Source organism: Rhamphochromis sp. 'chilingali', assembly GCF_963969265.1.
Source record: "Rhamphochromis sp. 'chilingali' genome assembly, chromosome: 11".
Lineage (NCBI taxonomy): Eukaryota > Metazoa > Chordata > Actinopteri > Cichliformes > Cichlidae > Rhamphochromis > Rhamphochromis sp. 'chilingali'.
Window position 1 is genome coordinate 6,134,398 of NC_137938.1, and position 13,071 is coordinate 6,147,468.

Below are 13,071 nucleotides of genomic sequence, written 5' to 3' on the forward strand. Positions count from 1 at the left end.
TTCAAACAAAGGAAATCAACAGGGAGCAAACTGACTAAACACCAATCCTGATGCATCATCTGGGTGGCTGTAGCTCAGGTGGCAGAGCAGGTCAGCCACTAATCAGAAGGTCGGTGGTTCGATCCCAGGCTGCATCCTGGCTGCATGCCAAATATCCTTGGGCAAGATACTAACCCCGTGTTTGCCTACTGGTGGTGGTCAGAGGGCCCGGTGGCGCCTGTGTCCGGCAGCCTCGCCTCTGTCAGTGCGTAGCTTGCTATCGCCAGTGTGTGAATGTGTGTGTGAATGGGTGGATGACTGAATGTAGTGTAAAGCGCTTTGGGGTCCTATGGACTAGAAAAGCGCTATACAAATGCAGGCCATCTGCATGTAGTTTACACAGTAACAATCAGCATCCCAAGAAACACAGCGTTCGGTTTCTCAGCAGCTCACACAATCGCCATTCTCAGCTTAAGCTATTAGACAGACCAGAACTACAGTAGCTTTGTTTGTACAGGCTGATGGGAGGAAGCAGGCAGACGTTATGGATGGTAGGCATATAAAACAAGCACTATTTTCAGTGTAATCCCAAGAAACTAAAATTAAGGATTACAAAAACAAACAAAAGCTCAGATGGAGGAGGAGGGATAGCAAAAGAGAGATGGTGAATAATTAATTAACTGTGGCATGTAAATGCATTTTGGTGCATCAACAGGGAATGGAGAGCACAAAGAGAGGTGCATCCAAACAAACAGACAAAATGGAAAAAGTAAAATGTGGAGCCCTGTGATGATCCAGCGCGGTGGCACACAAAGCAGGCCAGAGAAAGGTGTGTAGTGAGGAGAGGAGGAGAGCTCTTATCCAGGATGAATGTTAGAAATGCCTATCAAAACTGTCAGCACCTAATTTACACTGGTTATCACAAAGGACCGAAACAAGCATGTGTAGTTGGAATCACTGTTCAGTACAAGAATTCTACCAAGAGATGTAAGGGATTAGGAAGCAGCTGACACAAGTGAAACTATGTTATTTCAATGCTAATCTCTTTAATTAAAAGAGGTTAGTTCATACACTGTGGCTGATTCATTGTCTAGTGGAAAATGGGGTCAGAAAGTTGTCAGAGAGGTAAAAGAGTAGAACAGGAAAGACTTTAAAATATGAACTAAGGGCGCAAAAGTAAAACAGTCATGGTAAAAAGAAAGTAGATCCTCTTTCACTTAAGTTTACATAACACAACATAATTTAAAAAAATCATCTAGTCCCAAGCAGGTCTTAAAATGACGTAAATACGACTTCATATGAACAATGCCACATGACATATTCAACCACAAAAATTAAGACAAAATGCCAAAGAAGGGTGAGTAACTAAGTCCACCCTTACTACTTTTAATTCCTGTGGAAGCAGTAAGTAGCAGCTCTATGCTGCTAATCAAATACACTTCATTAACAGATCATCAGTAAGCGTGAGCATTTCTAAAAAACAAACAAAAAAAAAAAAACAGTCGTTACCACATTGACTAGATTTTCTGTGGTCAAGGTCACTGAGATTCAAAGTTTTCAAAGTATTTTAGTAGATGCGCTAATGGTATCAATTTGAAACACCTATGTGACTTCATTCTCTAGTTATCGCATTCACAAACTTGGGTGTCCATGTTGTCTGCCCACCTGCCCGGCAGGGGGACAACAATAGCTCATCAGCCTTTTACGACTGAAGTAAAAAACAAGCAGTTTTGACAGTCTGCAAGTTTGGAGCATTCAGGTGTGTGCTAACACAATGGCAACTAGGAAAGATATCAGCAATGACCTTCGAGAAGCACATGCTCATCAATCTGAGATGGGTTCTATTCAATTCAATTTTTTTATACAGCGCCAAATCACAACAACAGTCTCCTCAAGGAGCTTTATATTGTAAGGTGGACCCTACAATAATACGGCCGTTTGTCTATCATTCTACTATTTGCAAGCATGAAACATTCAATCTTTCCAAGAATAAACATCCCAGCAAAGCAAAAACTGCACAACCCCGAGAGCTACATCTCTGACTCTACAGGCCTCAGTTAGCATGTTAAAAAAGAAATGTTATTAATCTATATAAGTGTGCAAGTGCCCAGTAAAAAGTAACCACTTTTTTTATTACATCAGTATGGCCAAAAAGCCAGTCTCGAAAGCAAATACTGGTTGAGCCGTCAAAAAAACAACTTCCCTGTGTTCCTTTATTTGACAGTAGTCCTCGCTTACGTCAGAAACTGTTGGAAAGAGAAGTCATATATTCACCCAAGAGACTAAACTTCATTCTTTTAATTCCAGCACAAAGGAACAGATAAATGTTTTCTTAATGTGTTGCCTGACAAGCTGTTAAGAAAGCTAACAGCTTGAGTAGCTTTCCACACCTTTTCTACTCTTAAAATCGACAATCCCATGTGAAAACACTGAAGTTGAGCTTAACTCTGTTTTACAAAATGATATTACAGAGTAAGTTAAAGGGTTTGGAGTGGCTCTAAAGATGACGTACACATGATCTGATACTGTCTTTGTTATCATGGTCTTAATAATGTGATTAAAATACAGCTGCAGACTTATTTTACAGCACTAGGTTGCTTAGTTTGTGTACAACTTCTTTAAACTAGAACAGAACTATGGTGAATTGTCAAATATTAATGAACTCAAAACAATCCAAACGAAACTTTGAAGATTCATTGAAGGTGAAATAAAGCAGCAACTTCAGCTTTTTATCAGGTTTGCAACAATGTGTATGTGATTCTTCCTTTTTTCCCCTTTTACTTCTCATTTTCTTATACCAATAATCAACCACACTAGTTGTTTACAACTATATTCACGAGTAACAGCTGCTTCCATAGCAGCATGACTACTATCCTCACTGGCAATTTTGACAGAATTGTTTGTAGAAACAAAATATATAATATGTAAGGAAGAAGCATTTAGAAATGCTAAACTGTGACACGGGCAGATAATTCACCAGTTTGACACTGTAAAAATATAACCCTTAGACTCTGTGTGTGGCAACCAGCTCTTCTCCTCTAAATCAAAGCCCATCAGATTGTGCACAGCTGCTTCAGCTTAGCATTTCAATCTAGTCACATCTCCCCTTCGACTCTGAAGAGATAAGCATTTATTTCCTGGGTCTAAAAATAATCATTTGTGCAGTTTGTTTGCGAAAATGTTTTCAGCACAATGCCATCTCTTGTGTTCTTGGAAGCCACCCATTTCTCCTTGTGTCACCTCAGATGTACATGACTGCCCATCTGGTGTTATAACGGCCATCTAAGTTTTCGGAACATCATAGTTTTCACCTCCTACACATGTGGTGACTATGTTTGCAGCCAGTGCAGAAACAATTCTTTCTAGGCTATGATGCACAACAATGGATAAAACAAGAGCGCATATGAGAGGTTTTTGGACAAAGTTTGTGTTCTCCATTCTTTAAGCACCGACACTGTTTCAAAAGTACCGGTTTGGCACCGGTATCGGATAAAACCTAAACGATACCCATCCCTACCCCCAGATGATCAAGTCTGCTGATCAGCTTTGCTGATACTCGATATTAATCAGTGTTAATGTTAAAGTAATAACGTGTTGTAAGACAACATCAAACTGCACTTAAACCTTTGTATTATCTTTTACAGAGGCAGCATGGTAGTGCGGTGATTAGCACCATTGTTCTGGAGATTCTGCCAAAATATAGAACTATGTTATCACAGCATGCATTTTTTTCTTCTCCTGTTCCAGTTTAGCTCGACATGCTGTATTTTTACTGGCGGTACTGTGGGTGAACTCATTCATGTATTTCAATTGTTTTTTGTGACGATGAAGCTGCAAAATGCTCAAATGAGATTTTTTTTTTTTTTTATGAATAAACATTTTATAAAAGGGACAAGCCGGCTGCTAGTCTGTCAGTCTGGATTAGTGACTGCTACATAATTAGTCACAGTTTCCAAAGTCACAGTCAAAGACCATAAGGTGTATTTATAAGTTTTTGGTGACTAATTGCTGCTCCATTTCCTGATGAGAATAATTAGGTGTGACTCATACTGTGCATAGAGATCAACTTTGAGTCGATGAAATACTATGTGAACTTTGCTTTCGCTTTGCAGGTGAAATAACTGGATTGTTTTATGACATACCACTGACATAACAGGTTTTTAGAGATTAGGGGTGGCCCTACATTCCACACTGACAACATGGCCTATTTATAATGTTATCGGCTTACTGGTTCACATTAACAGAACTTTTTGTACAAGCTGATGTATCCAACAGTAGACTTTTACAAGGCTTTTACAAAGCAGAGATGCAACATGTTGACTACACACAGACACAGACAGAGGGGGAAACTGGCATACACACATTGTTACATGGTCAGATATGTAAGGTAACTGGGACAGAAGAGGAAGAAGCAAGTTTCAGTCCATCCGGTCTGTAACATTTTCAGGTGTGAGGCTGGTATTTCAAACTGGATGACATCCTAAACTATCAACACACACAGCTTGGATTGCACAGTGATAAGATGTATAGAAGACTGTTGTGCACCATTATGATGTACTGTGTGAAATGATTTGGACAAATGGGTAGAGCAGCATAGATACTATACAGCTGAATATCAGTATAATGGAAAAAGTGACAGACATAATAAAGCAAAGACATATATGCTACATATTCATGATGCGTTTACTACTGTAGAACATAATGTTAGTCATACATTTTTACCTTCTGCCATAACATGATTTACTGATTCCTACAATCAGTTCTGTTAGCCCAGGGGTCGGCAACCTGCGGCTCTTTAGTCCTTATAGTGCGGCTCCGCATGGTTTGGGAAAATAAATTAGAAGGGCAAATAGAAGTATTTAGCTGAAGTGTATTTTATTTATGTTAGTTCTTTTTTTAACTTGTAGTTCTAAATTGGAAGATTATTGTGATATTGAAATATAAAAATAAAATTATATTTTATTATTTTTTCATCATTCAAAATAAGCGTCACACTCGCGGAAGCCGGTGTACCCGCCGAAACGCCGTGCATTTATCAAGACTTTCAACCCCTGGGCCCTATTTCAGGAAGCCGGTTTAGTGCAAACTCTGAGTAAGTATACCCTGAGTTAACGAAAACTCTGGGTTTTCGGTTTCACAAAGCGAGTTTAGATTAATTCTGAGTGAGTTACTATGACGACACACTCCGTGAAGCTAACCTGCCCCCTAGCAGGTTTACTTCAACTAACCCTGATGTTCTCCGCATCTTTGTCAGAAACCTGACTGTAGGAAGTGTCAGACATGGCGTGTCCCTTCCTTGAAGAGCCAGTAGATGTTGAAGCCCAAATTCTCCGCAGAGCTCTCCGCCGGGAGAGAGTGATTAGAGCGCGTTTGGACATTTTATCATTTCCTGATGATCTCCTGTGTGAACGTTACCGTTTTTCAGCACAATCTACAATTTATTTGAATAACATCCTCAGGCCTAATATTGCTCATGTGACACATCGTGGACATCCTCTCAGTTCTGTACATATTATTTGTATTGCACTTCGTTTTTTTGCAAACGGGAGCTTTCTGTATAATATTGGTGACGCTGAGCACGTTTCCAAGGCTACTGTCTGTCGGGCAGTCAGGAATGTTACAGTTGCACTGAAACGTCTCCTGTACTCGTTTGTGGTGTTCCCCGGTCATAGACCCACAAGATTTATCAAAGAGGGATTCCACAAAACTGCAGGTATCAGGATGAACGAAACTTAATTCATGATGTGGTGATACTTGAACTACTACTTAAATTTTACATTTATTCTCACGGTTCCCAGGCGTGATTGGCTGTATAGATGGCACTCACATTCCAATCATTGCTCCTTCAGTAAATGAAGGAGACTATGTGAACAGGAAGTCTTTCCACAGCATTAATGTACAGTACATAGTTTGAAATGCTACAGGGAACTAACAAATTATTTCATTATTAGTAATGGATGCTAATTTGTGTTCTTTGCACTGTGAAGATCATATGTGATGCTGCCAACATTATCACAAATGTGGAAGCCAAGTGGCCAGGCTTTGTGAGTGGTGGTGGTGGAGGACCCCCACCTGTTTTTCGGGCCTCTGCTTTTTTTCTAGTGGCCATAACGGGTCACATTTGAGCATACAGAGTAAGCAAATATGTACTTGTAATGCTCAGATAATTTCAATAAGTGCTTACAGAGGGGAAATTAATGTAGCCTCTAACTGCAATTGATTTACATCGGACAAACAGACCAAGCACTATGGCTCATAATACAATTACACCATACCTGTTTGGACTATATTTTTATATTTCATTTTTACTTGCTGCCAGGAACGTTTGGGGCCTGTTGGGTTGCACCTGCGCTCACATCACATCACAAAATAAAATGTATGAAATAAAAAATAAAATAAAATATAATAAAATAAAATAACGTGTTAAATGGGTGGAAATCCCTAGATCAATGTTTAAATTAACACTCACGCATTGACTCTGTCGGCTATGTTTTGCCATGCATGCTCCCTTTCTTTTGCAGCTGAGGCTGTGTTACTTTTTTTCTGCAAAATTTGCATGTTATCGGCATATGCTGCCATCAGAATTTCGGCCTCAAGCGCTGTAAAATACATTGACCGCGCCTTCTTTCCCTCCCGTCTCCATGGTGACTCGCTTAATCTGTGCTCCACTAATCAGGGCTTTATGTATCCTCCTGCGCGCGCTTAATTTGGGGTTAAAGCAACTCCGCGCTGATTGAACTAATTGTTATCAGTCTTTCTGAAACCGAATATTCCGAGTTGGACAGTTCGGGGTTACTCAACCCTGAGTATCGTTTTTCACTCTGAGTTTTCTAAACCGGCTTCCTGAAATAGGGCCCAGGTAGGCCAATTATGGATCTTCGGATCCACATTATGTCAGCAGGTGTTCTCCATCGTGAACTATGTTAAAAACAAACGCCGCTCACGCCTCACAGATGACAGCTTACAGTCCTGCGTAAAGATGAAAGTGACTTCGTACAGCCCCGATTTGCAGACGCTGTGCGCAGAGGTTCAGGAGCAGAAGTCCCATTGTAAACATATCACGGCAGACCCGATGATGTTTCCATGAACACGCTTTTCAGCATCTCTTTATTGACCACTTTTCACACACGGTTGCTGTACGCATACGCTGTAGCTTTTCAGCTCACAGCCCGACACACACCAACACAACAGCATAGATAGCACAGACGTTAAGGCGGTGAGGCGTGATTGTGGGTGCCGCTCAGGTGCGTCCGCCTCCCCTGCAGTGGCGCTGCAGACCACGCCCCGCCACACACATTAACCAGGTAAAATACATATTTAGGCTGAATTTTAGTGTTCTTTTCTTCAATAATTTTTTAAAAGCCAGGTCAAGGCTCCAAAAGCCCAAAGGTGATATGAGGGTGGCAGCTCACAGCAGTTTTTGTTCACTACTTGGATCATTTTCGTTCAGCTGGGTGTCTTTCCTTTTGTTATATTTCTTTAAGAGTTCAAAATGTGTTAATTACATAAATAAAATGTAATTTTCTCTGTAGCACTTCATGGATTTCATAAGCAGCACACCTTAGTTGTTCACACAAAGCATAAAGGTAAAAAACAATATATACAGTGTTATCTTCATTTTAGATGTCAAAAAGTATTTGCGGCTCCCAGTGTTTTCTTTTGCGTGGAAACCGGGTCCAAATGGCTCTTTGGGTGTTAAAGGTTGCTGACCCCTGTGTTAGCCATTATACAGAAGTTAGTATCATGACGCTTTTCTTTCCAAGCTCCTTATACTATCATGAATAAAGTTAACTGGTGAAATGATTTGGCAAACTAGCATTTCTTTTAGACTAAATTTAGTTAAAGGAGGACATAGTCAGCCAGCTGCTGTAACAAATCTGATGATGTTCATAATTTGAGCTGATAAAGTCATTTAAAAAGCACCAAACAAGTTATCAATCAATCAATCAATTAACTGACCTCTACTCAGCAAACTATATAGAAGATAGCTTATAATTTTGCTGTATTAGCAGGGACACTAATAAGAGCTGGGAGAATAAAAAAAAAAACAACAAAAGTTGTTTTTGTATCTGATACATCAAAATACAATTGACAGTCAAATGTACTGTCTTTTATAGTCTATCCAAGACAAATGTTAATGCAGGGCATGAACAGTTCCTGTGTTCTATATGTGAAAGCACTGCTGATGACTGAAGATCAGATTCTGATTTAAAGTAAAAAACTTTTCAAATGAGGACTAGAATACCCCAAAGAGTTTACCTGGAGCCGAGCTTTGATCCTGTTCTAGTCTGGATGGAGAAACACAGAGTACTATTTTTCTTCCTTTTACATGTGAGCTGTTGACAAATCTGAGAGTGGTTTCAAAAACAAAGCTTTAACTGAGAAGTCTAACACTCTTTCTCAGCACCACGTTGCTTTGTTGCTCCATTTTAGTGATGATTATACAACCTTTTACTTAATGCAGGAAGCATATGACATTTCCACCAACCTGATGTGGTTTGGGTTGCAGTCAAAACCTCACAGCTTTCCTGTTGCAGTGTATATGCACTCACCTTTGTCACTGAAACTTAATCTGATCCCTGAACATGGCCCTAATTTCAGTGGCCAGCTGCAGCAGAGATCCCACAGTTTACTTTCTGACAAAAGATGTGACAGTGGAGCATTATGCAGGATGCACTGTCTCTAATTTTCCATAGCTTTTAACACAACACTGTCAAGCCCGGGCAAGAGAAAACATTTGAGGGGAAAAAAAAGGCACACTGTCTCTGTACACCATCTTATAGCAAACCAGTGACTGACTGCAATTTCCTCTAGTGTAACCAGCAAATACTGAAAATCCACCCATTCGATCCATCTCTGTATGCAAGCAAAAGGACCACACACAAGCTTTCAAATGGCAGAGTGAAAGAAGAAAAATGCTGTGCATTACTTACTCTTTGCAGGTGCTGGAGACATGAGGTGGTACAGTGTATTTACAGTCCATGATCATGGTGAGGGTCTCACTGTCGTTAGCTTCCTGGAAGGGTGGCTGGCCACAAACCAACATGAACAGTATCACACCAAGACTCCAGATATCTGAGGAAGAGAAAGACACGAGGTCAGACTTAGGACTGGGTGACATTTATCATGGTATTAACAGGTGAAATATTACGAGGACATTTATTAACACATCAATTTCTCAGACACAAATATGGCTGTATGATCCACAGCCGTGTGCTACCTACGACAGATGTGTCAAATGTATTGTTAAACTATATCTGTCCTCTCGGACTGAATCCAAGGCTGAATAATCACACAAAACCTAGTTACGACATCATGATATGGATTATATTTAAAAACTAAGTACAGGTGGAAGGTCAGAAAGTGGAGAAGTTGAAGCATGTGAAAGAGGGGGGGAAAAAAACCCCTCTATCTGTACCAAGTCTAAACAGAGACTGTGGCGTGCCAGTGTTTTCATCTAGCACATCTGTAGTGTATTTGTTGAAAAATGCTACAGAGACATTAAAAACCAATGACATGCTGATCCTGTTGTTCAGCCATCGTCCCTAATTAACATTGCTTCAAATAATTCTCCAGTGTGGAAGACATCTCATTTTACAAGCGTATTTTCCCCTTGATCTCTCCACCCTCTTACGTCATGAGAAAAGATGACTGCAATGGAAACGATGCCACTGATCGGAAACAAGCAGACAATTAAAGGAACTAAGATGTTCTCAGCCAGTGTGGTAAACAACAGTGATGGATAGAAGTGTGAGAAGTACAGTAAAGTCTTCCTCCAAGGCCTTTTGACCTGTCGTCTCCACACGTTATACAACTTATACTTCTGTATAACTTTGTACAAAGATAGCAGACAGTTTTTTTTGAGTGTAATTCCACCATTTAAGAACAACAAATGCTTTATAAGACCTCAGTAAATTTAAATCAAAACCAAGCAATGTCCAAATGATGCAAACAAACCATAAAACCATAAAGAAACCAACTATCTGCTTACCCATATCTATATCGCCATCAATCCATCTATCCATTCTTATATCTCTAATATAAATAAATATTTTCCCTTTGCTGCTGATTGGCACTATGGAGGCAGAAGCAGGATAACAGCCATCTCTCGCTTTCACCTCTCTCCTAGACATTTCTAATCAGCATGTTTGAGTGCCTTATTTCCTCTTACTGTATGCTATTAGGTATTAATAGAACATAACCACATTATTTTATTAACACCCCCTAGTGTCCCGGCCCATGTAACTACACCCTGTACTGGATAATGCAAGACAATTTAAAACTGCATTTTCTCAATTGCAATTTAACTCCTAATTTTCTCTGGTTTGCTTGCATAAAACAAAATGTCACTGAAACCCAAAACAAGCTCATGTTCAATGTTCTCAAGCAACAGTGCACGTGTGCTAACAGCATAATCAAAGTCATGTTAATTCATCTATGCATATGCTTATTCAAGTGTACAAATTTGCACTTGCTAGTTGCACCGAGTGAAAGCAAACTGTCAGCATGCAGAAGCACCGGTCCATACACACTTTATGCAACTAAAGACACATTCATGCACACATACACACAGCCTTTGGTTCACTAGTCAAGGACGAGAAACAGCCTCGAATAGAGAGCTAGGACAATAAACCTTGTCCTGTCGCTCCGTATAGTACGGTATGTTCTCAACTTTGTTTGGCACACATAGAGGCAGATGTTTGAGCCAAGTTCATTACACACATACAGTATTTATACTGCATGTCCTGCCATGCCCGTATAAACACATGCAAAGCTTTGGGCATTAATGTGTAACATTTTCATCACTTAGCAGAGAAACAGGGCCAACTTACTTAGGCTGAAGAGCGAGGGAGACATCACAGAATCTCTAATCAAATATTGGCAGCCCTAAAGTAATTACCATGATGAGGATTTTTAAGTAAGTTTCTAATTAAGCTCAAACACATAGTTGCCCTCAATACCAAATGGTTTGGCAGAGTGGAGCCTTGAGGATGTGCTAGAGAAAATGCCAGATAGTAAAATTTAAAAAAAAAAATCCCCAACAAAAACTATTTTTGGAGGAAAAAAAAGATGACAACTCAAACTGATTCTAAAATGTTTTTAACTCAAACGGACAGCCGTGAGTTGTTGCATCTTGAGACTCAGCTTTGCTGGGCTACTATCAGCACTCCAGATTTGGCCTTAGGCTAGGGAGTGCTGTGTATAATTAAACTAACCAAATGGCCGTACAGAGAGGGCCGAGTGCCTTTAAGAGGAACTTTCTGAAGAAACAGCTTGCCTGATTGAATACTGAGTCTAATTATTGTGGTATGCATTTTGATACCATCCAACACACTTGATTTCAGGAGCCATCCATGGCTCTCTCCCAGCTCAGTGTGCGAGCAGCAGACAGCGGTGCAGTTGCAGGTTGTCTTATGAGAGTAGAGTCCCCACTGGGAGGGGCGGGGGGGGGGGGGGGGGGCTCTGTAGCACTTCAGAGGATAATTCCTGTCTGACTTCCAGATGGCATTTGTTCTGAAAAAGTGATGTATCACCAAGCCACTGCTAAAGCCCAACAAATGGGGTGTTACAGGAACATTTCTCCTTAAAAAAAGAAAAAAAATGCATCAGTGCAATTATTGTGTGTCTAAAACCATTTACAAAGTACCTGCAGTGGTTTGATTTGAAATGAGTTGTTTAACAGCTACTAGAGAAGCAGATCAAGCATTTTACTGGAGCCGTGTTAATGGACCAAAAAGCTGCCTGAGTATAAAGTGCTAAAACAATATGTACCTCTACATTATAAGCACCAAAGAGGTCTTCATCCCAAACGCTGAGGCTGATGTTGCACTCTGCTATAAAATATATCACAGCCTTAATGTGCCCACATCTGCAGTATGCTAGCGCCATAAAAGAGTTCCCTCTCAGCCTGTAGCAGTGTCTCCTCTTCTGCTGAAATATTAACAGGATATGGATGTGGAGAAAGTTCAGCTTGGTCTAACCTTGGTCGTAGAAGCTCACGTTTCGATGTACCAATTAGATCTCAACGTGCTGGCACACACACAGGATCAGAGGGATCCTTTATATGTTTTCCGTGTCAGTCCCTAAAAACCCCCCACAAAGATGACAGAAAATTCTCAGATTGCATTTCTTGAGGCCTAGTTCGTTTCCTTTGTTCACGATACCCATTTGGATTTTACATGGCAAGGATTATTAAAAAATGTTTTCACAATGAGTTTCCAATAGAGTATTTTATTTACTCTATCATTAATGACTAATGTGTTGGCTTCCTTGACTGACACGCTTGATCTACAGAAAAGCTACACCCCACTGCCATGAACCCCCACAAACACACACATACACACCTACTCGTAAGCCTTACACATGTGATATTTAATTCCCTCCATGTATGACATTACAGTGATGACAGTATACATTATTTTTGTCTTTCCCAAACCATGTGCCAATGTGTTTCAAGACTGATTAAATAAACAGGTTGGCGTGCTTAGAAATACACTTCAGGTTTATTCAGGTGCTTGATCAGAGTATGTGGATTTGTCTTGTCAAAGTCAAAGCATGTCTAAACACCCAAAATTTGCTTCAGGAACTTGTTTAATTAGGCCCACTCTCTGAAAGATGTGAACTTTGTGAAATGTCAGCTGCTGCTGCTAGGCTGCAAAGCATACATATATTTTTTTCCTACCTATGAATGCTTCTCAAACTTAAGCTTGGATATTTCAGTAAGCATGAAAAGAGATTTCATTAGCCTTAAAATGAAGTTCTTACAAAGTAGTATTTTGTTCCTTCTCTCTCAGGAGTGCAGCATCTTTCTTGTAGTTACAGAGCATGAGAAGCCTTTAACACTGGTCACAATGAGCTTCAATAAATACTGAAAAACTACCTGAGTCAGAGCAATTTAGTATGCTCCTATTATGCTTTATTACTACCTTATTACAGTCTGACTCTCCAGGTGGTTTCTGTCTCCTGACAGAGGAGAGTTGATCTGTTCAAACAACTGAACCTTGAAATGACAGCTAAATTATACTGAAGAGAGTCACTTTTAGGGCTGCCACGATTTGTCAACTAGTCACGATTACGTCGACTATCAAAATC

At 40.1% G+C, this 13,071-nt stretch overlaps 1 protein-coding gene across 2 annotated transcripts in view; it reads right to left on the reverse strand.

Moving 5' to 3' along the window:
- The window catches only part of snrka (SNF related kinase a), a 56,082-nt gene that overhangs the window by 20,959 nt on the left and 22,052 nt on the right, over window positions 1–13,071 (reverse strand). For both annotated transcript variants that reach the window (XM_080895935.1, XM_080895934.1), the window contains exon 3: window positions 8,913–9,054. In XM_080895935.1, coding sequence (XP_080752061.1) covers window positions 8,913–9,054 — 142 coding nt within the window. The remainder of the gene's footprint in view (window positions 1–8,912; window positions 9,055–13,071) is intronic.